Genomic DNA, 25,663 nt, shown 5'->3' with positions numbered 1-25,663 from the left:
CACGTAAAGAAAGCAACTTTCTCTACTGACTAGCCTTCTTTATTTTCCCAAGAAATTTATTAACATTAGACTAAATTTAAACATTCACTCTTCTCTTTTTGTCAACACCCTTCATGGTCTATATTTTATTTTCACCTTATTTCTAGACATAATTGATCCTCATTTACATTCTCTTTTCTTCTACAGAAATATAAGATCCTTTCCCTTACAAGAAATAAATTTGTTTCGAGGAACCATGAGTTCACAATATACTCAAATATAAGTACATTAAATAAATGGCAATAACTATTTTACCTGGTTTTCAATGCCAGCTGTTACACCTACATAACTCTGCCCGCAACTTCAGGTGCTTCACATAGGGATACATTTGCTAATATGTATAGAGCATTTTACAAAGCAATTACTTAATTATAAAAACTGTTTTCTAGATATTTAGGTGGACTTATATTTTATTTAAAAACCAATCACTGTCTTTGTAAAATCAGAACAAGTTTCAAACTCCTTTCTCCCTTTATCCATACCTAATTTTTCATGTGACTATTCCAAAGGCTTATTTTTCACTTAGAATATATGGGAAGAATAAAACTGAAGGATCTTCTTTAAAATCACCCAATTAAAAACAAAAAAAACAGTCTGATATAATTATTTCATTCCTTTTAGTTCTACTCCAGTAATGCATATATGTTGATAATGTATCAGCTAATATATGTAATAATGGTGTGCTAGCACAGTCACCCTATGACCACAGCTATTAGTTTGAAATGTTTTTATATTGTTGAAGACAACACTGTAACTAAAACAATTTAGAAACAATTTTAAAATATATACTCCAAACTTAACAATAAAATCAGAATGCTATTGAATGTAAAGTTCATATTAATATGCAGAAATACAGCCCTTCATACAAAACAATTCTAATACAGCAAAAAGTAGAGGATATAATAGAAAAGACATTATGCTATCAGTGGTGCTATTTTCTTGCTATAGTTAACGGTGTATTAACACTTCAATTATAAATGTATACACTGAAGGGTTTATAATTAACTCAGTTTTAAATGTATACTCTAAACTAAAACATAGATTAAGTAACAGCACAAAAGCAAAATCAGGATAAGGTTCTGAAACTAACTGAATAGCATTAATTTAATTTTTTTTTTTTTTAACACTCCTTAACGGAGGCACTGGGGATTGAACCCAGGACCTCTGGCACGTCAAGCATGTGCTCTACCACTGAGCTATACTTCCCACTCCCTAAATTTATTTCTTGTCAAGAGGTTTACTGGTTTTGGATGCTTTTTTGCAGTTAAAACAGATACAAATAGCACTGTTTTTTAAGAAGCACTGTTACTCTGCTTTTGATAATTAAAAGCAATAAACGTAAAAATATACTACCCATAGGTGCCTGCAACTCACTTAACTGAGATTCCATGGTTCACAATATCTCAAAGAAACAGCTCATTTTCAGGTATAGGCCCCATATGAAGAAATATGAAGAAACAACTCCCTAATGTTTAGATAAATGTGCACTGCCTAATCTAAGACCAAAGACTAGAAGAAATATGTATTTAATTGCCATAAAGAGACAGTAAAAAATCTACAACTTAAAAATTCTGAACTTAAAGCTACTTTTTGAAGTCTCTAGTATGTTCCCCCCTTTCCTAGTTTCAGGAATATTAATATTAGCACAAACTCATATATTGTAAGAAGAAAGGTCACAGTTTCTAAGCTAATTATGTTTCTTTATTTCAAAGAATAAGAGTTAAAGTGGGGACAGGAAATACAACACAGGGGTAGTAAGAAGAAACTCTATAGAAAGGTGCTCAAGAGCAACCACAAAAAGAGTCTGCCAAGGAAGATCAGATTAAATCTAAAATTCACTAAATTTTAGTAGGGAGGAAACAGTTAAAATTTAGACTAACATATTAGCAGAAAGGTAACAGCAGCTTCTAACATTACTCCTTCAATGGAATGTACTGTTTGAGAGACTTCTGAATTAAAAAAAAAAAAAGGTACATAATCATTAATAATCCTTACCAAAAAATCTAAATCTTCCTCCACATTAATGCAAGGTACAAAGGGAAATAAAATAAACCAAAATTGGAAAAATGTCTAAATCAGGCATATCGCTAGTAGTAATAATCCCTAAAGATATATGCTTTTCTTCTTGAGAAAGTTAAAATCTTACTTAAAATCTTTGCAATCGGCATCCATTCCATTTGGCAAACCTCTGCCATTTATTTTAGAATCATCATCATCTCCTTGTTTAAGATCTCTGTTTTGGTCCTCCTCAAATGGAGAAGCCTTGCCTTTTTGATCTCCTTTCTCAGGTCCATCTGTTTCAGCATCTCTAGTGCCCTGAGGAAAAAGAATCTGTTTGATTCTGAGTATTTAATAGAACACACAAAAAGGCACCATAAGGTGATCTAAAACTACACTATAGTGCATGTAGACAACAAAAGCATTGAATCTTATTTTAATTTCATAGTCGACTAATTTATCAAAGACCAAAAATTTTGAGTACAAACCAGTGATTTATAACAGAAGGGCTAAGGCAACCTTAACTATAGCGGTGCTAGGAAAGCAGTAACACCACAAATGCGATTAAAATTCTACTTAATGCATGGATGATTTTGTTTCATTACTTTCATACCAAGCACTACCACGAATAAGCAATTTTAATCTTGCAAATTATGTTTTTTTAATTAACATTTTTTTTGGGGGGTAACATGGTTAAAATTATAAATATTCCCAGTGGTTCTATCATTTTATGTATTTCAAAATGTGGCCAGAAGAAGAAAACAAGAGCACCAACAGCTACAAAATTTTCTTTAGCTCTAGGAAGGGTCAGAAAAAGAAACTGACTATAAAAGATAACCAAATAACCATCCAGCAATTAAAAAATATTTCTTCATTCAAAATACTTACAAAAGTTCCCTTCCTAAATCGAGAATCCAATTTATCAGCAGGAGAAGAACTTAATACATATTCTACCATGCTCACACCAAGGCCTCCACTTTCTGATCGCGGAGACAGTATTGCGTTTACTTCACTGTTTCCATGAAAACCCTGTCCAGATCTTCTCTGTACCATGATAGGCTGGGACATTGAATGGTCTATTTGGAAAAAAGAACACAATTACAAATTTGTACTTTTAAGCTAACCAAAATGTATTTACAGATTAATATATCAAAGTAAAAAAACAAACTGTATTGTTTTATTTTGCACATTATTGTAATCTTTGTAAAAAGATCTCCATTCTGTTGAGACTCACTGGCCTGGGTACATTTCTTGAAAATACAGATAAAAAACTTATCTGGTAAAAAAGCAGGTAAAAACCTATGTGAACAATAGTCAAATCCAAGAGGTCAATGGAGATAGACATAAGTCTCCATTGCCTATAAACAACTTATTAAAAAGTTTTACAGGCAATTCAAAACAACTCAAAGCGAAAAACTTTCGGGATAAAACCTGGAATAAAAATAACTCCTCCTAAATTGGCAGAGGCACTTCTCAAGCTCATAGTTATGTGCTGAACAGATTCAAAACACACTGCTGTACTGCTATAAACACAAATATGTTTGGAAAAAACGAGTAATATCACATAATTTTTATTCTTGGTGTAAAAAACTAAGTATCACTAAAAGATTATTTTAAAAAAATCCCTTCTAGTTAAAAGTTTTCCGTCTATTTTTTTGTTTAAAAACAGACAAACAAAATCACTCATCTGGTACGAATACATTTTCTACATATTTCTGTGACAAAAAGAAAAGCAGTATTTAAAATCTGAGAGCAAACAAAACAGAAACATAATAAAACATTTGAGACAACACACACATAGATTTGCAGGAAAAAATTTAAAAGTGAACCATTAAGCTCATAGCTACTACTGGCTCATTTGTGAACACGTATAATACTCAATATCAGGCACTGTTCTTAAAGGTTTGAACTATCATAGAGGTACTCAGTCATCATTTCATTAACGGCAGTAATTTTTAAATGACTGCTACTTTTGCCAAATCATATTAAAACATTTCCATGTCAGTACTTTTATCTGTAAGAGATCAGTCATTTATTTCTTTCGTTCATTTACCCATTCATTCACAATACTGATTTACTGTCTCTTATATGCTACGCAATGTGCTATGTATCCAAGAATAAACAAGACAGTCCCTGACCTCCAAGAGGTTACAGGTTTAACAGGAGGCAATCATAATAGAGTAAAAGTGCTTCAATAAAAATAACCCAGGATACTACGGGGGAACAGAAAGAAAGGGCACCACTTCTTCCCAGTCTTAAAGTGAATCTCAAAGGAAATGATATGAAGGGTGAAGAGCAAAAAACAGGTGAAAGAGGGAGTGGAAAGAGCATTTCCATTAGAGAAACCAGCATATTCAAAGGTCTAAAGTGTCAGGAGAACCCAATGAAATTAATAATCACAAGTAATTCAGTTCAGCTGAGAAGGAAATGTGTCTATGGATAAAATCTCCTGCAATCATGGAAAGAACTTTAGAATGAAAATTCCTTTAGGACAAGGAATGTGTTATTCAAATTTTTCATGCTTGCCATTCAATGTTTGTTCAGTAAACAAAATAATCCATTCATTTCTAATTTTCTCATTTCTCCTGGTAAAGACTAGTATTCATCTTCAAAGTTTTATCCATACAACTAAAAAAGTTAAGTTGGGAAACGGAGGGATACAAGGAATTAACTAAAATTATAAACTTGACACTAAAAAGACATTATCAGGAATATATAAACAGTTGCTTAAATGTTTTATTGCTGGTAGTAGTTGTCCTCCAAATATAACATACAAAAAAAAATTTCTCTACTGCCCATACTGAAAGTATCTCTCATTACCATGTTGTGCTCAAGATGCTGTGCTTTGGACTGCTTTAAAAAATATTTGGTTCTGGTAAAGAAATTAACCACTTAACCTTCAAAACAGAAATCAAAACACGTGTATCAACTAAGTTTTCAAGCACATGTTATTTTGGCAAAGAAAGTGTTGTGGGAAAAATGGAACCTACTCCAAATAACTGAGTAATTTAAATTATAAGTCCACTCTAATATAGGTTACATCTAATCGAGAAAAAAAAATTGAGTGTAAGGATATCTCATTTATTTTGGTATTCTCCAAACCTGGTATATTATATTACATATGGTTGAACTCAAAGAAAATTGCCACTATTTTAGTCTAACTTAGTAGTTAGCAAAGTTTTCATTCTTTTTCAATTTTGACTCCAAAAGATTATTCATCACTAAAATTTTCTAGCATTTCCTAACTTTTAAACAATTATTTTATCTTTATGAACAAAAGTTTAAAATTACAGAAGACTTAGAAACTTTTTAACATATTTTAATAATTTGGAGAATTAAAATGTACTCGGTAATTTACACACAAAATATAAGGTTAATTTCATAATTATCATCCAGAAATTTGTTTTTACGTTACTTTGATCATTTTATAGCTTTAGTAAGCTGCATTAGTTATAAAAAGAGAAAACTTATTTGCAAAATACATAATGAAAAGTTCCATGTGTACATCTCTCAAATTTTACATCTTTAAATTTTATATTTAACAATATAATCAAGTACTATTTTTTAAGAATATAATTATGCTCTGTAATTTACCAATAAATACAGTCACCTCTGTGAGTTACACTCTTTACATTCCAGTTCCTTTTCCCTTAACAGTTTCTTGAACTTAAGTTTCTCTTCACCACTTATGGATAGCAAAAACATTCAAAACCTGCTCCTTTTCTGGGAATTCTACCTTACTAAAGGGTTTACTTCCTTTGTGGGCGTGGCTAATATCTAACAGAACTCGATGGAGCTGCAATTAGATAAATCACTCACTGTCAATTAATACAATTTAAGCTTGAAAATTCCCATGGTTAAATTAATGTCCTCTATTTTAATGAAAATTCAAATAAAACTTCTCAATAAAATCTTACTGTGACAAACATTTCCATCAGTAAGTGGACCATTAGATAATGGGTTAATTTTATATATGAAAATGTGTGTTATAATGATTTACAAAATTCTTAACAAAGATATCACCAGTTTCTCCAAATATTCTCTAGGGGCAGTAGGGTAAAAAAAAAATCGAGTAAATTCGTAACTGTCACACATACACCAATAACTTACGAGAAGTTCCCCATGCAGTCTCTCTCCATTCATCATCCCCAAGAAATATGCCTTTTTGTCCATCTTTTGTTGAATCATCAGGTTCCCAAAATTTTTTGGTAGGCAAAAGCTATTTGGAAAGGAAAAAACATTATATTTAAATTTTATTATAATTACAAAGAGCTAAAACATAGGGGAAAGTAAACTTACCACTGATATGTACAAGTTAGTTTTCAATGCTAGTGAAAATTCAGAGTGACCTATTTACTAATTTGTCAAGTTAATAAAACCACTTACGTTTGAGTAGTGGCTCTAATGATTCTATATTTTTCCTTGTTTTTTTTTTTTAACATTTTTTATTGAGTTATAGTCTCTACATTTTTCAAATAATTTTACTCACGTGATCTTCTTTACAAATTTTTTAAAAAGACTTACTAAATTTCGTACTCAACAGATAATACAATAAAAGTAGCGACATCAATGATAAAAATTTTTTCCTCTATTTCCAAGCTTGGATCACCTCCTACCCTGTAGCTTCAATGACAGAAAATTTTCATTCTTACTTCACATATTCAATGAAAGTGAACTTCACAATTCTCCCTAGGTCCTCAATACTAGCAATCTATCAATCCCAAATCAGGAAGCTATGGATGGTGGAAGAGACACATAGGAAAGACTCCTAAATACTTTTTGAGATAATAATCTCAAAGCCCTGTGCTCTATCCTATTCTGGGACATAAGCAAGTATATAAAAACTGTTAATACAACTATTCAATTATTCAGAATGTAGCTTTGGCCAATTCCTAATAAGATTTTAATATTCATCTAGGTCTCTCCTCTCCTTCCTGACACTCAGAGGAGCTGGAGTACGGATATGTTTGTGGGCTGAAAAAAAAAGAGACTGGTTTTCTAAAACATGCATTTGGCATTTTAAATAAGCATTTGTAAGATACTCATTTCTCTCAGGCCATAATTAGGTGCTCATTATTAAACCTATATATACTTCTATTACTACATTTATCAAACTAAATTACCTGTGTTTGCCTCCTTACAGGTATGGTGACCTTATCTTCAGAAAGCTCAACTATAAACTAACTATAATAAAATGAACTTACTGAAACCTGAATTGAGTTTGAGAGATAAGACTGTGTGTGTGTGTTGGGGGTTTAAAGTATCAATGGAAGTGGGGAGGACACAAGAAATCACAAACAAAGGCACAACTTGAGAAAATGCAGTTTGTAGAATAGGATGTGAAATGGAGGAACACAGGTGGGAAGGTCAAAACTAATGTTGTTAAAGCTATCTAGGCAGATTATGAGGAACCTTAAAGACATGCTAAAGAAACAGTATATTACATCGAAGCAAAAGGGAATGGCAAGAGTGATACCACATTTTAGAAAATAATACATGTTGTAAACTTAAGAATAATGGATATTCTTGACTAGAGGCATGGGGATCATTAAAGAGAATGACAGCAACAGGGCCAAGATGACAAGAACTGCAACAGGGTATTGGCAAAAAGAACTGAGAAAATAAAATGGATTTGAGAGACATTTAGGACAGTCAATAGAATATGAATTAAAATAAGGGGGAGGTTAATAAAAAAGGATAAAAATTTAAAATTTGGGTAACAAGGTAAATGACAGTACTACTGATCAAAACAGAAAAAAAAAGGAGAAATGGCTTTGAAGGGAGGAGGAAAATTCATTTTGAGCATATTCCTGATCCATGGATCTTTTGCTACATTAAATACTGATAATTTTAAAGGAAACTTAATTGTAAAGGAAACTAACTTCTTCTTCTTTTTTTTTTTCTTTTTGCTATTTTAAGAAAGAAAAGTTTTTGCATGTTAGGATCTTCCTGGGCTGCAAAAGATTTGTATTTAAAATGTAGACATGTTAAACAATACTCTGCTCTAACAAAGATCCCAGTACAATACAACCTCTGTTGCTCTGATTTTTAAAAATCCCACTATAAAAGTTTCATGTAAATATTTAAACAAAATGTAATGCTGATAATATTAAACCAGTGCACTTGATATATTTAAATAACTAAGCATTTATTCATAGTAAAACCCAAGTTAATCCCTTTAAAATACTGAATAAATAAGCCATTTCAGGAAGAAGAAAATGGTCCCTGAGAAAATGCTTTTATCCCATACTTTATAAATTTTAGAATCAAAATAAGAGCACTAAATAAAGAATCAAACATAAAGTTACAACAACTTAATAGAAGCATTTGTTATAGACACAGAAGTGGCTGAAACAAACTGATCTTCTGAGACAGCAGAAATAACTGAATCTTTTTGAGACTATTTCAGTCCTTTGGAATAAGATTCCATTTAGTGCTGTGGCAGTAGTTCATGTATCACTGCTTTGAAATGCAAACTGCATAATTATGGAGGGAAAAGCCTATGTCAAGCACTTATCCAGTGTGCCTACTTTTCTGCCAAACGCTGTGCTATGAATATCTCTTCATTTTGCAGACATTTATAACTTATGATGGATAAGCAAACAATTTAGTAGTTAATTAAAATTAAGACTTCTCCTAACAAAAGCCTTTATCACCATTCTAGAAACAACTGTGACAATTTAGACACCAATTTCAAATACTTTTAGGAAAACTACTAGCTTGTGACCAAGAATTAGTTACAACGGACTAAATATAAGGGAAGGCAACAATTCAGGATAAAACAGTTTGAGAAAAAAAAAAAAAAGGTTAAGTGGTACACTGGTTGTAACTGCAATTAAAAATACAGATTTGCCCCTGGAGACTCTTTTACTGTAGTAGAAACGGGGAAGCGCATTACAGAAAACAAGGGCTGAGATCTTGAAGATCTGTAAAATATATTATCCAATACTGCTTCATATTAGTTCCCTAATTCACAAAAGCTCTAGACCAAAGTCAAGTAAACCAGTATTTGTCAACCTACTCCTCTGTCCTTCCAACTCAGAAATGACTGAACATACAAATTCATCCCCCTACTATCCACCATTTTATTAGTTCTTCCTTCAAGAAGCATTTATGGCTTGCACTCTCCACTGTCAAAGAAATTAGTCAACACTCTAGCATACTGCCTCAAAATAAGCCACAAGGTAATTCCCTAGAACCTCAGAATGGTACTTTTCCAGACTTTAATCTTTTCTGTTAATAAAGGATATTAATACTTCTTAATTTTTTCAAACCATACTACTTCCCCAAATCTTCTCCATTCCCAATATTCCTTAATATCACGAGCAAACATTATTAAATGTCATCCCTTCCATTGGGAAGCAGTACTGTAAACAGTCAAGGCACTCATGAGTTCAAACTGCTGTTCAAGCACTGTTACACGGTATTGGGCCATTTAATTAACTGTTCTGAGCCTTAGTTTCTTCACTTGTAAAGCAAAGATAATAATAAAGCCACTGTTATACAGAGTTTCTCTGAGCCTAGAGTGAAATAACGTTAAGTAAACTGCTTCGAACAGCGTCTAGCACATAAAAGACATAAATATTAGGTGTCTTCACTACCGAAAGTATGAATCCTTTAGTATTATAAAACGTGAGTAACATGCTGGCCAGCAACACCTAATTATTTTAAAGGATTATAATATTCATTATAAGAATTTCATCTGTAGCTGTTTGCTTTCTTTTTAAGTTTGATAGCCTAGGAGGACCATGAAACTGCATTATTTACTTATAAAGAACAGTTGCCTAACATAGTCACATTTTGCATAAGAAAACCATCAGAGGTTAAATAAATTGTCCAAGATTACAAATAAGTTTACATATACGGCTAGTAAATATGACAGCATTAGGAGTTGAACTCTAATTCTAAGGCCCACTCTCTTTACACTTAGCTGCCATAGAAGATGGTTCTTTTCATAGTCCCATTCATCAATATTTCTAAAAATATCCACTAGGCAACCAACAGCTATAATGAAAAAAGAAAACAGGTTAAGATATTATCATGATATTCAGACCATATAATGTAGCTATTCATATAATGTAGCTATTCATTATAGTGAATAAAGTTTAAGATATAATTGTTAAAATAGTGATTTATAGACAAAACTATAATCAGCTATTTCCAGTTATCCTTAACAGCTCAGATCAGAGCTAGAGCACTTGAGAAATGTGATTCACACAAAAGGCTATTCTTATTACTATCTTCAAAGAAGTGAGTCTTTCTCAAGGTCACAGTTCTAGTGACAGATCCGAGAAAACAAAAGTCTCCTTACGCCCCATCCAGAATGTTTTCCATTTCGCCATACTATCTGAGAATTTAGTAAATAAATTTTCTTTAATGTTTTCTTCAACTATTGCTATGTTAGAAAACAAAGGAGGGAGCTTTATCATACTACATTATGAAAATACTCCCCCTAAACACATTAACTCAGTGATTTAAAGTTAAATTCTGAGTTCCCTAAAGAATTTCAGGCAGGAACCTCTTTCTATTTATTTAATAGTCTCTGTGTGTGTGTATGTATATACTGCAGTGCTTTGTATGCCAACAGATTTACAACAACTTAAGACATAATAAGCAAAGCTTTATTTTTAAAGAAAAAGACAGGGCAGTATATTAGAAAAGGATGTTACATTAAAAAAAAAAAAAAAAGCAATTTTAGAAAACTCAAGAGCCAGAAACTCAACGCTGCTTTTAATTCATTAAAATGAACGAATTCTGGGATAAAACAAAAAACCTCACCTGTCAGGAAAGGAGGAGAAGACTGGTGAAAGAGAGACAGGCAAAGAAGGAAATCCCAGAAGGTTCCCTGCTGCCTATGAGATGAGGAAAGATAGAAAGGCTTGTGGGAGAGAGAACCCAGAGACAGAAATCTGAGTAGGTTTGAGCTATCTCTTAGAGGTAACAGAATTTAGTTGGTAAACTGTTAAGAAAAAAACTTAATTAGTGAATAACAGCTTATTTGAAAATTTATTTTTCCTAGATGAAGGTCACAGAAATACTGACCTGCTGTTATTTGCCAAAAAAGCAGGCAGTGTAAACCCTAGCCACTTTTACTCTGCATAGCTGATATTTCTGTTAAGAAAAGCCTAGATTTAAGCTTAGATCATTTAACACAGTATTCAACCCAGTCCCTCTTTTCCAAAAACCTCAAATACCCCTCCCTCCACCCTCAACTAATTAAACTCTCTCAACTAATATTTTTGATCATGACATTTTCTTTAAACTGCAAAGATGTCTTTGAATCTACCAAATACTATTTAGAAAGGGAGGGGGAAAAAAGAGTCAACTTGTAAATATATACACAATGCAGATGTGGGAAGTAAAGTATTGGGGGCTCTGAACAGAATTAAGGTAAAAGTGTGAGTTTACTTGGTCCTAAAAAAAAAAAAACCCATCAAGCTTGTCACAGATTAGGCTCAAAATACTGTTCAAACCTGCTTTCAAGATGTTATTTTGCTTTCTAAAGACCAAAGAAAACAAGTAAGAGGAAAAAACAAAAGCCCTTTTCAATTGCTTTTTTAAATTCACTAATAGTGTAAACAATGCCTAAGCAGCCACTGTACTGTAGTAAAGATGCAGTTTTGCTTTTTGTTTTTTTTTTAATTTAACTAAAAAATTATTCCCTTTCTCAAATTTTCTTAGGGCCCAGAGTTTTACCATTAGCACTGACTGGACTAACAAGTTTACTTTGGCAATACTTATGCTTAAGCACCTTAACTCACCCTTAAATCAGTCCTCTGAAAATGACAAACTCTTTGGAAAACGCTGTTCTGAAGAAGGGGAGGGTTAGCTAGCTGCAGGGTGCCCTCTTGTGGCCCAGAGGAGTGACTGGACTCTTTTTCTGCATCTGAAGAGCACAGCATTGGATGGAGTGAGTCTCATGAAGGTCTACCAAAGTAAAATAATCTCCAGGAGCAAGCAGTTAATTATACATCTTAGGTCTGTTCATGATTATTTTTTATTATCAAAGCCCATACTATGTTAGTACTACAGAACATGACAAAAATGTGACAACAAGGGTTTTCATAATCAATAAAATTTTCTAAATACTTATTAGGTATATGGAAAAGTAAGTATTTTTGATGCCTTAAATTATGTAGTGGCGAGGTTAAATAGGGTGCCCCAATGAAAATCACAGATTAACAGGATTGATAAAACCCATTCAAAAATTTTGAATGTCCACTATGTGCTAGTCATCCAAAGCTAATAATCTACAGAGACTAATATAAAACAAACTGTAACCAGTAATATAATAAAAGTATGTATAAAGACCCATGAGATGAGGAAGTAATTAATTCTACTGCAGACAGCAATAGGACAATAGATAGTCTTTTTCAGTAGAGTCCTGCAGGGGATTACAATTTTATTAAGCAAACAATGAACAAGGAGAGATTTTGGAAGAGAGAATTAAGTGTGGCTAAAGCAAATATAGCATACATATATAAAACAGCAGGACAAAGATCAAGGAGGTTCTTTTCCTATCAAAGTGATTATGGCTCATTACCGAAATATAAGACATTATCTAACCAAGTCAATCAAATCAACTAGACACAAATAACATCACTAAAAATTACTGCTAAAGGTTAAAAAAAAAAAAAACCTGAAAATCCCACAACTACAGATTTTAAAAGTCCACATCACTTGGAAGACATAACCACTATTTTTAAGAAGATATGTGATTAAAAAAACAAGTCTCAATGGCTCAAATCACCAAAGTAAGGTATACAATCTAAGTATTCATAAATATTTACCTCTCCCATTCCCCGAGATTCTAATGCAAGAGCTTGAAAATCATGATTCATTTCATCCACAGATCAAACCTGTTGAATAACAAAAACAAAAGTTAGTAGAAAAATTTAAACACAGACAGCAGTAACTATTTTTATATTATATTGCTGCTACTACTGACATAACATGAACTGAAAAAACCAACAAATCAAAAAGACAACCTACAGAATGGGAGAAAATATTTGCAAGTGAAATGACTGACAAGGGGTTTATATTCAAAATATAAAAACAGCTCATACAATTCAATATAACCCCCCAAAACAAACCCAATCAAAAAGTGGGCTATCAAGAAGGCCTTAAAAGACATTTTCCCAAAGAAGACATACAGATAGCTAACAAGCACATGAAAAGATGCTTATTACTAATTATTAGAAAATGCAAATCAAAACAACAATGAGCTATCACCTCACATCTATCAGAATGGCTATCATCCAAAAGTCTACAAATAAATGCTGGAGAGGATGTGGAGAAAAGGGAACCCCTGCATAATGTTGTTGGGAATGTAATTGGTACAGCCACCAGAAAACAGTATGGAGGTTCCTCAAAAAAAGAAAAACAGAACTACCAGATCTAGCAATTTCACTCCTGGGTATCTTATGTGGAAAAAACAAAAACATTAACTTTAAGAAATACATGCACCCTAATGTTCAAAGAAGCACCATTTACAATAGCCAAGATACAGAAGCAATTCAAATGCCCATCAACAGACGAACAGATAATGAAAATGTGGTGTATACATACAATGGAATATTACTCAGCCATAAAAAAGAATGAAAATTTGCCATCTACAGCAATGCGGATGGACCTAAAGAATATTATGCTTAGTAAAATAAGTCAAAGACAAATACTATAACACTTATATGTGGAATCTAAAAAATTATACAAATGAGTGTATATGCAAAAGAAACAACAGATGCAGAAAACAAACTAGTGGTTACTTAAGAGGAGAGAGAAGGGGGGACAAATTAGGGCTACGAAATTAAGAAATACAAACTACTATGTATAAAATGAAAAGCAACAAGGATATACTGTATAGCACAGGGGATTATAGCCATTATCTTGTAGTAACTTTTAATGGAGTATACTTCATAAAATTACTGAATCACTATGCTGTACACATGAAACTAATATAATACTGTAAATCAACTATACTTCAATAAACATAAAAAATAATTCCTTTCCCTTCTCCTCAAACTAAAACTAAAGCATATTTTTCTACCTCTCCATTTCTAACAGTTTAAACTGCTTTTTACATTTCATGTGACAATGTGTTCTTAAGTCAGAGGCTCTTTGCCTCCTATTGTTAAGTACTGCTGGAGAAAACCATTCAAAACTGAAGCCACTACAAATTCACAGCTTTCAAACTTCTGGACCTTATAATATAATCCCATTTATCATTCTCCCTAGTCAGTTCTTCCTCTCAACAATTCCATAGTATTTGATATTACAAAGCACTCCTCCTTTCCTGTAATACTGTTCTCTGTTGCTATGCTGTTACAGTTCTTTTTACTTTCCTATGTGTCTAGTTGCTTCATCTCAGGCTTCTCCACAGACTGCTATTTGTCTATTCAACTCTTAAATGTTAGTGTTCCTTAATATTCGATCCTTTATCCTGAGCAATCTCATCCATTCTCAGTGCTTTGAGGTCTATATAGTATATGCTTATGATCTCACTCCCACATTTGTATAGACCAAATTATCTCCTCTCCAAAATTTCCAATTGTCTCCTTCTTCCCTTTCCCTGGAGGTACAAGAAATTCCAACCTTACCCTTCTTTATTCTCCACTTGTAACTTAATTCTTTCCTTTCTTACATGAATGTCCAATCACTAAAGCCAACCTTCTACCTCTCTTAAATCTATTTTCCAGTTGTGTAGTTGGTCAATCATCTCTTACCTAAAGTGCTGCAATCCTCTTACCTAAAATAATGCAATTCTCTACCTTCGCATCCTACTATCTAACCTCCAAAAAGTAATAAGCCATTTTTCTGAATTGTACTCTAATCATATGACTCCCATATTTTAATCCTTGACTTAAAGTGCAAACTCAATGTGGCTTACAGAGGGACAGAACTAGATTCAAATTATGGTTGTGGCAACTAAGTAGTTCTATAACTCTGGACAACTAACCTAATTTTTTTTTAAATCAATTTCCTCATGGGAAGCAGCAGCAGCAACCACATGGCTTGCTATGAAATCCGAATTAGACAACATAAAATACTTAAAAACAGTGCTGGCCATGTAAGAATTCAAAGGTTGGTTAATAGAAAAAGCTCTTCAATCTTTTCATCAAATGGTACTTGAATACGTGGATGTCCACGTGCAAAGAAATGAACCTCATCATATGCCTTGATGTAAAAATTAACTCAAAATGGATCATACACCTAAATGTAACACCTAACATTATAAAACTTCTAGAAAAGCAAAAAAGCCGTGTGACTTTGTGTCTGGTAATGAGTTTTTAGATCAACGTCAAAAGCAGAGTCCACACACACACAAAAAACATGATCTCTAAAAATCTGACTTCAGCAATAAAAACATGCTCTACAAAAGATACTGATAAGAGAAAAAAAGAGACAAACCACAGACAGTATAAAAATATTTGCAAATCACATCAGATACAGGATTTGTATCCAGAATATATTCAAAATCTTAACAAAAAAAAAAGAGAACACAATTTAAAAATGGGCAAAAGATCTACACAGATACTACATCAAAGAAGATATATGGAAGATACATGGATAGCAAATAAGCTATTCTTTTCTCTTAACTTGCAGAAAAGCTGAATTCATTAACAGTTCTCACGAAGTGAGTATTTCATTCATCCTTCCAATAATTCAGTGAGCTTTACTGTGCATCTTCAATGTGTAAGATTTTGTAGAGGAAAAAATGTACTGAAAACTATGGTCATTATTCTTAAAGTGTTTTAATCAGTCTCACATGTTTCCTGGTAACTGGATTAGCTCCTATCAGACCAAACCCTCTGGCAGATAATCATAAACTGGGCAAAAAACAAAAAAAAAAAACAAAACCAAACAAACAAAAAAGACTTTCACCTCAGAAAATCCCTTTAAAAAAAAGTGAGGCTAAAGGGAAATGATATTAGATGGAAACTCAGATTATCAGGAAGGAATTAAGAGCATCAGGAATGGTAAGTATGTCCATAAGTATAAAGGACTATTTTTTCTGTTTATTTCTTCAAAATTGATTTCTTCAAAATATGCTCATTTAAAGAAAAATTCCATTATGGATTTGATAACATATGTAGATGAGCCAATTAACATGCACAACCAATACCTACTATAATAAGTATCTCTAGCTGTACTATCATGGCACTTAGGGATTTAAAGCAAACCTAGTTTGAGATCAAAATACTCTTTTATCACACAAACATATACTGTTGACCCTCTGTATCTGTGGTTTCTGATACATCTGCAGGCTTCACCAACCAGGGGTCAAAAATATTTTTTAAAAATTCCAGAAAGTTCCAAAAAGCAAAATTAAATTCCCTGAGGGCTGACAACTATTTACACAGCATTTACATTGATTGGGTATTACAGGCAATCTAGAGATGACTTAAAAGTATACACTGTTATGTGCAAAGGTTATAATGCAAATACTACACTATTTTATACAAGAGACTTGAGCATCCTCAGATTTTGCTATTGGGCTGGGGAGGAACCTGGAACCAGTTTTCTGCAGATATTGACAGACAATTGTATATAAATACACATAAATTTTATATACATACATACATATGTATATATATACATACACACACACATATATATAGGAGGGGCTCCCCAATTATCTGATTAAGTAAAGGAATCTTGGTCCAAATGTGTCCTACAATTCTCAAAGTTCTACATCTTAATATGATACAATTCATTCTAATGTCTAGTATAATCTGCTTAAACCATCTTTGATTTCTACTGTTTAAAATTCCCTAAATTTGGACGGAGTCCATTTTATTTTTCTGTAAGTACTTCACAGGATCTCCCATACTGCCCTAGACTCTATGTCTTTTTTATTTGTTTAATGATTAACATTTTTTATTTCACTTTCTCTTAATCCTTGTATAAAAGACCTTGTATTTTCTAGATCTCCTATACCATTACAGCCACAACTTCTTCCCAAACCTAATGGCCAATCATCTGAAAGCTTCAGGACATTGCTAACATGTTATCAGGAATCATGTATTTTCAATTATGTAAGAGGTGTTCTACTATCTTAAGAATGCTTCAAATCCTACCAACTTGACCATACAGCCATATAATTTTGACTTTATAATTCAATTTGTAAGTACACATTAAATGGTATCAAGCCCTGAAATCTGCGCTCAACATATAAAGATCATACCAATTACAATTATTTAAAAAAAAAAAAACTTCCATCTGACATTTACTTGTATCTTCTGAAAATAAACTGTCCTTATTGAGATAATTATCCCACTAGGGCCCAAAACATAAGATTCTTTTACTTAGGATGGAAACAGCTCTAAAATGGACTCCTTATTATTCTGCTATCCTGAAGAAAGCTTAATGGACAAATTTTATTTATGTTTAAGATAATGTGGTACAAATAGTATGTGACATAGATTCAGAATATGAGTTCGAGTTTTGACTTTTGCCAGTTGTCTAACCTCTAAATATTACTTTATTTGTTGTGAAGTTCAAACGAAATAATGTATCCAAAAGTGTTTTGTGATCTATTAATTCAAAATGCTCAACAAATACTAGTTATTACTAAAAGCTTACTACTCTAGAAAGAATTGATACTTTCTGAGACTTCTGGGGTGCTCAATGTTTGTGTTTCTTGTATGCTTCTGTTAGTATTTCAGCCTCTTGCTTTGCTGTCAGGTTAAGAATCACTTGACTTGAACATAACAGCACCCACTTCTGACCTTTTAATTAGGTTGCTTTTAATTTGCAGTAATCTGTAGCCTCAGATATTCAAGTAAGGTAGACTTGTAAGAGTAAACAGGCTATAAGGAAGCTACCTCTAATAACATAAAAAACACATTCTAAAGTTACAATCCTTTCTTAGGAATGCAATTTGGCATCATATACATAGGTTCGTATCTCTTGAACCAGTTTCCCCAACTTTGAAAATCAATCCTAAGAATAAATACGAAATGTAAAAAAGCTCTATGTACAAAGATGTTTGTAGCAGAGTTGCATGCAGAGCCTGAAACTATAAACCGCATAACTGTCTCAAAATAGTTAAGTAAATAACAGCTATGAAATAAAGTATCATGTAGCCATTAAAAATATTTTTTTTAATTAAGAAAACACCGTAACAGCAATGTTAAGAGTGAAAGGAAATAAACCAGTATCTCTACAACCCTTAAGTGATCAGAGTACATCAATTTTTTTCACCTATTTATTTGTATTTTATTACCTTTCTACAATCAATCTGTATAACCTATGAATGAGAGAAGAGAGTTTATTAAGGGAAAAAAAGGAGGGGGACAAAGTAAAAGACTTAAGATATTTTCTCAGGAGTAAAAGCATTAGAGCTTTAACAAAGGCCCTTTTTTGCTTACTTCTAAGTTTTCATCTGTGGTCCAAATAGATGAGGTCATAAGTTAAAGAAACTGAATAAATGAGAGACGTCTCTTAGCTCTATGGATCCATGTGGTGAATCACACCCTGGTGCAGAGGTCAACAAAACTTTTTCTGGAAAGAGCCAGACAGTATACATTTTAGGCTTTGTGGGCCACATGGCTTCTGCTGCTCCTCAACTATGTATGCCTTTGTAGCACAAAAGTACACACGGACAATATCTAAATGAATAAGCATGAATGTGTCCTAACAAAACTTTATTTTAGAACAGTGAAATCTGAACTCCACATTTTGTGTGTCACAAAATACTGTTCTTTTGATTTTTTTCCCCAACCATTAAAATTTCTAGAAACCAATCCTAGAAAGTAGCTCAAACAAAAACAGGTGGCGGGCCAGATCCAGCCTGTAAGCCAGTTTGCTGACCTCTGCTCTAGTGCATTTACTTTTGAGTACTTCACAAAAAATCAAATGCAGATAATTCACTCTCAAATTTGAGCAAACTCAAAGTTAAGCATCAGGACTTTCCTTTCAACTTTCTCATTTATACTCTCCCCATGCACATTTTTTCTCTTAATAACGAAATGGAGATTTCAGATTACATTTAAATGGAGGCAATTTTATTATTTTCTTTCAATGACCAGGGTAGGCTACAGGGAGAAGATTTAAAAAACAAAACAAAACCTGCAAAACAAGACTCAAGCTCAGTTTTTCACCTTAGGGTGTTATCATTTATTTCAATCATGAGGAGAATGGAGGAGAAAGTGGACAAAACAATGGATAGGCAGAAACACTTTCAACTCTTCTGCAATAACCTCCATATTAACAATAATGAAGCTGAAGAGGTGGGGGTCCCACATATGCCACTAAGAGGGATTCTAGAATTTTTGCAAAATGCCACACCGTTTTGTCAAACTGCCATGCAGCTATAGAAGTTGGTATCATCTGATGGCAAAGGAAAAATAAGACTCTGAACATAATTTAACAACTCTCCCCTGCATGGTTAGACCTTAGGGGTAAACAGAACAATCTTTTCTTCTAACAAGCAATGAAGTATTTAGCAACCAGTTATATAATATTGAGCTATGTTCATTTGAAGAAACTGTATCCAGAAATTACAGTACACAGTACTGCATGCAGGTATAAAGTCTGTCTTCCTTTTTTTTTTTTTCGGCCTGCATCATTAAGCCATGAGACTTCCCAGTATTTCCTTAAACAACTAGAGTTTGCTAATATAGAAAATATGTAAGAGAACCTTTTTTTTATGGCCAAGACCCTGTGTGATCTTGAGGTAAATTTAAATTAAAAAGTTATAGTTTGAGGTTATGATTCTTTGTTTCCTAGCAAAAGAGCTATCTTATTAAGTTCTAAAATTTAACCACATTAGCTAATTTTTCTGTAGACAGTGTTATTACTAATTACGTGGAAAAAATGGATAAAGCACCTCAAATAACAACTTGGTTAAGTTTTATGAGTTTTTATATTTACTAACGTATAATTCAAAAGTTCTACAAATAGTTTGTGTAAAGAACCAAGAATATGCATTATTTTCTCAGGCAACATCTAATCCAATTCCTTACCATATACCTACCATAAAGGATAAGCTGGGGGGCAAAAACCACTTAGTAAGAGTGACAGTAAATGGTATTAAGGCACCATATTACACTAATCACATTTTCATGATACTATATTAGTTCTATTTTTAAGCCATAGTAGAAATTAAACACTGGTGTTAAAGGGGCCAGGAACTGTGTCTCAGCCTTCAGCCATCAAAATGCTCAATATATACTGACTGTTTATAAATGCCTTCGTATCTATTAATACATGATGCTCATTTTAACAGAGAAACAATGAATAAGGCTCTTCTTCAGACTTTCTGTAAACTGAAGACATTTACCAACATAAAATGAGTGCAACTTTTCACTGGCACTTGTCCTCCAATACCTAAAGGCTGTTGCTACCTTGTTCATCAATTATAAAAACAACAAAATTACTTGAAAACTTAATTGACTGATCTAAGTCAAAACACAGAAAGAGTAACTTAAGCTGCTTATAAAATATTCTTGGTAGTCACCCTCACTGGACTGTTTTTAATGAACATAATCATTGAGCATTACTGGTTTCCACTGCAAACAGGAACTAAGTCCTTAAGAGTACCTCAATCTCTTCAGTATATTAAGTCACTTTTGCAGATTTGCCAACAAATAAATTTGCTTAGCACTGCCTTTTCTTACTCATATAACAAAGGTAAACCTAAATCCAGGTTTAAGTATTTTTAGTAGACCATTAGCCTTCACAGATTTAACATTAGAAGTCTCTCCAAATCACCACCAATACCTAATAATTTGTTATTTATCTGGGGGTACATGTTGAATCATACACTTTTCTAGCAGTATTGGAACAAGTCTCTTAGTTGGTGGTTAAGCCAAGATCCACATACTTTTTTTTTTTTATATTTACTGCTTATTTCTCCATGTACTTCATGGGGGAATTACATACTTGTTTTACTACTTTTAAGAATAGAATTGTATTACTGACTCAACTATATTAAGGAAAAGTCCAATTTTACATTTTGAATGAAATTTGCCCCCCCAAAAAGTGTTATCAACATGTAGACTCCCAGAAACTAGAAATCTTCAAAGACCCTAGCTCAAATATTCTAATTAAGATTAGAAACTAGACTGTTCCAGCAACCAGCATTCAGACACTGAATAAAAATTTACCAAATATTTATGTGCAAGAATGCTTTAGTTCTTTGAGGATAAATCTGATATTCCAGTCTCAAGGAGGCAAAATAAGGTACATTTACATATTCGCAAATATAAGGCAAGATTTTTTTTCCTTAAAGTACCCTCAAAGGAGAACCACCATATATTTGAGTCTTTACAAAGTCTCTCAAATTAACAAGGCATTCTCTCAATGAGTTTATTAGTTTGAGAAATAAAATACTGCTTAGGGAAATTCTTTTTTTTCAAAAAGACAAAACACTGCTCAGAGAAGATCTATACAATAAAACAACATCAATCAATACTAGTTTTTGATGCTTTTAGATATCACCTGAGAGAAACAGGTCAAATAACTTAGATAGAAATGAAGATAACTGTTAGATACCACAAAGTGGCTCTAAGGAATCCAAGACAGATGTGAACTGTCAAAGATATATTACGAAATAAGTCCTCCCAAAAGCTGTTATTTCTAAATTAATGTTCTTTTATGTGATTTAGTATGCCATCATTCTAAAAGTGGAACAAGCAGACATACGCCTCATGGTATAATGTAATACGAAACAGCACCATTCCCTATGAAGAATTACTGCCTCAAAAAAAACCCTACCAAATATCAATCTAATAAAGCTGCTAGATCTAAATACTGATTTATCAGAACTATGAGTGAGATAAAAGAACAAAGTCAACAGATAACACAAGGAAGTCATAGCTCAATCCAGAAAATGGAGAAAAAAAAATCACCTCGTTTTACTAATGTATCTTTGACATAAATTTTAAAAGGGGAGGAAAGAGGGAGGACTATTATATACACTACAAAGTTTAATAGTCAAATACTGTATAAACCTTGTGTGAATCTGGATTCTAACAAACCAACCATAAAAAAGACTTTCTTGGTGAAAATTAGGTAAATCTAGATATAGAATGGGCATCAGATGGTATTAAAGAATTTTGTTAACTGACATAATAGCAAGAAGGCTATTTTTCAGCAAGTCCTCATCAGTAAGAGATTTTATGCCTAAACTGGCTATTGTCTGGGATTTGCTTTGAAATACTTTTAAAAAGAAAAATATGGGTATAAGCAAGATTCCACACAATGCTGAACATGGATGACAGATACCCGAGGGTGCACTGTGCTATTCTGCTTGTGTCTGAAAACTTCCATAAAAAAGTGTAATAAAATAACAATATGACAGGCAACCACACAAAGCAGGTATCTGAGGTAGGCCTTTAAAGACAGGTACAATTTAGACACCTCCCCACTTTTTAACAAAACATTTATAAACTACAGCTTATACAGAGGGTACAAGGCTAACTGACTTAGGGTCCAAGCTGTTGTTTAACCTAACATCACTTATCACTTCCTCAACCATATTCTTGAAAAGCAGTATAAGAAAAAAATAATCTTTTAAAACTGGCTTCCAAATGAGCATTAATCTCTTTGGACTAACTTCTATTAGACACCATCCCCCAAAGATAACAGCAGAATTTATTCAGCACTCAATTTTATGCCAGAATCTCAACTAGGCACATTATCACTACACTGGATTTGCTGGAGCAAAGTAAGTACTGTATTCCTACTTTGCAAATAAGGAAATTGTGGCTAATATCCCTACCCTAATAGACAAAGCGACTAAAATGGCAGAGGATTCAATATAATCAAGACTCCAAAAGTCCCACGTTCTTTTCCATACCAACCAAGCACAAACCATCACTCACCTGATGTTAATAATTCAAGTCTGTAAAAGCTCTTCCCCCAACCTTCACCTTCCTTTTGCTTACACTATTCCAGTTCCCGGGACAGCTCTCTGCCATTTATCTCTTATGCGCAAATCCTACAAATCCCTTAACATTTGGCTCAAATGCCACTTTCTCCATTAAAACCTTCCTCCAAGTTATCTTTTTAATTCCCATGGTATTTAATTTGTATTTTTCAATGTATTAATAGCATCATCTTATCCATTAGACTTTAAAACGTCTCTGAATCAGAATTAGGGTAGGAAAAACATGTACCATATTTTTACAAACTGTTCTGATTGCCACAGTGTTCTGTGAAATGTTAAGTCATGAGGGAGGAGACCAAAAGGACAGATACTAAGGATATTGTAATAGGGAGGGAGGGAAACATAAAATTATCAACTACGCACCCATTAAAAAGCATGGATATATTTATGCCTATATGGGAAAAAATTCTAGGATACTAAGTGAAAAGGCAAGGTGAAAAAGTGTTTCAAGTATAACACTTTTGCATTTTACATTTACATTTTATAGTTCTATACTCTTTGAATATTTCCCACTTGTTACTTATATTTTAAAAATATTTAAACTATATACATGTCAAATATCACTAAACTTATTTATATAGCTATTGTTATAATCAAGTTAGCAAGTCTTACATATGGTAGAACTCAAATATACACAAACCTATACATAAGATATGTATCATGACTTATAAAAAAAACAGAAAAACATCTTTTCAGTAAACTAGGCATCATTTAAAAGAAAAATATTCTCACCTTAGTCTTATTTGTAAACTTTTAAGGGTTTTAAAAATGATATAAAGGAATTTACATGTATACACAATAACTATAGTAAATATCTCTAGCCACCCTGCCATGACACTGTTGATTTTAAAAAAGCAAAATTCAGGGAAGAGGTTATAGCTCAGTGGTAGAATGCACACTCAGTGTGCACAAGGTCCTGGGTTTAATCCAGGACCTCCATCAATAAATAAATAAATAAACAAACCTAATTACCAACCCCCTACCAAAGACACAAAAATAAAATAACATAGGCATATTTTATTAAAAATAAAAAAGCAAAATCCAACTTATAGATCTGCATATTCTCTCATTACTTGCCTTAAAGGAATTGTACCTGTGGTCAGCACTTAGCACTAGTTTTTTAAATCTAGGGTACTTCTACCTTACTCTTTGATATACTCCTCAAAGTGTTAAAAATGGAGCCAACGAAATCATACATTAAACTCAATATATTTGGCATTATACTATAATAAACATGATTTACATATTTCTAGCTTTCAAAATATTCCATAGTATTGTTCTTTGCTTTGTAAGTATTCTTTGACAATAGGTTGGGGAGAAGAGGTGAACTGACGGAAAAAAAATTTACCATTACTCCTATCACCCAAGACTATCACTGATCTGAAGTCAGAAAATCTCAATGAAAGCCAAAATACTCCAGTTCTAGGCTGTATTTCATTCCTAACAGCAATGTGAATAAATAAAATTAATCACTATAGGAAGCTAACTCTAAGTTTGCTGCCCTGAAGGTTAATTACCTGGGGTAAAACACACATTAAGATTTGGGATGGGTCAAAGGTGTGCCTTTCTCAGTACATATAGTGAGGACCTGTTACTTCCAGGAAACTAAATGTGCTAACATTTTGGAAGTTCTTCATGTATCCCTCAGGGATATGAGCATCCCAATTTTAAGGCCACTGGTTCTCAAACCCTCACAGCGCATCAGAATCTAGTTAGAAGATTTCAAAACTACAAATACTCAGATCCCACCTATCTAAGACTTATTTGAATTAGCTTGGGCAGGGTGACAGGCATAGATTTTTATCAGTATTTTTTAAAGTTCTTCAGGTAATGCTTCCCTGTGCAGAAAGGACTGACACACACCATACTACCTACAGCTAAGTAATATATTCACAAACACTTAATAGTTTTCCAACTAAAAAATTTTGTACCATTCATCACGGTGTAACAGAAACCGAAATCAGAAGGTCTAGAATATGGTTCCATGCTTGCCTCTAACTAGCTGAATGAACTCAGACAGCTTGAACTCTGGTCCTGTTTCCCCACTCGCAAATGAGAGTAACAACGCTTCCCTCGTAGGGTTACTGTTAAGACTAAATTAGAGAATATATAAAGTTGCAATATAAGTTCTTTCTAGAGTATAACTTACCATAATGAGTGAACATTACTTCTTTATGTTTAAGACTCAACATAAAAACCTTTAACTCAGTAATTTCTCTTCTGGGAATTCACCTTACATAAACAACAACACTAGTATAAAAGAATGAATTGCATAATATTTACTGAAGCACGGCTTGTACTGGTTCAAATACAGAAAGTGAACAATCTAAACTCAACAAATAATAGTTTAGTAAAATAAAAAGCCATGAACTAAGCATTACAAGTTATTAAAATTAAAGTTATATACAATAAAATGTCCATAATATTGAATAAAAATATCAAGTTGCCTAAGGTATGTAATCTGATCCCAGTGTTAACAAAAGGGCAATATATATATTTATTTTCATACTCCACACACATATATATATATACACATACATATATAAACACCTAACTTTGGTAGGAGAGGAGGTACTGTTGGCTACATTTTTGTATTTCTCTGTGTCGTAAGGTGTGTTGATGTTAGCAAATTAAGTTGTTGTTTTTTAAAGGCCCTATATTAATACAGTTTAAATGCATTACAGCTTAGAGGCTTTAACACAGAGTAGACTAGCAGCAATATTTTCAGTTTAT

The 25,663-nt window shown here is 32.9% G+C and overlaps 1 protein-coding gene and 1 non-coding gene across 8 annotated transcripts in view; both read right to left on the bottom strand.

The window, feature by feature from the left end:
* PUM2 (pumilio RNA binding family member 2) overlaps window positions 1-25,663 on the bottom strand; it is an 83,526-nt gene that overhangs the window by 51,065 nt on the left and 6,798 nt on the right. For 6 of the 7 annotated variants that reach the window (XM_064494710.1, XM_031466631.2, XM_064494711.1 and 3 more), the window contains exons 2-5: window positions 12,828-12,896; window positions 6,148-6,256; window positions 2,926-3,113; window positions 2,186-2,355 (exon numbers count right to left, since the gene is read on the bottom strand). In XM_064494710.1, coding sequence (XP_064350780.1) covers window positions 2,186-2,355; window positions 2,926-3,113; window positions 6,148-6,256; window positions 12,828-12,878 — 518 coding nt within the window. In that variant the 5' untranslated portion in view covers window positions 12,879-12,896. Of the gene's footprint in view, window positions 1-2,185; window positions 2,356-2,925; window positions 3,114-6,147; window positions 6,257-11,798; window positions 11,920-12,827; window positions 12,897-25,663 lie in introns of those variants that run through there. The other variant, XM_064494712.1, reaches the window with a different exon arrangement.
* Window positions 1,174-1,245, bottom strand: TRNAV-GAC (transfer RNA valine (anticodon GAC)). Its single transcript has one exon. It is a non-coding gene; the product is annotated as a tRNA-Val (tRNA).

This window comes from Camelus dromedarius, chromosome 15 (assembly GCF_036321535.1).
Source record: "Camelus dromedarius isolate mCamDro1 chromosome 15, mCamDro1.pat, whole genome shotgun sequence".
In the NCBI taxonomy this organism is placed as follows: Eukaryota; Metazoa; Chordata; class Mammalia; order Artiodactyla; family Camelidae; genus Camelus; species Camelus dromedarius.
This window is presented reverse-complemented; position numbering and strand designations above follow the sequence as displayed.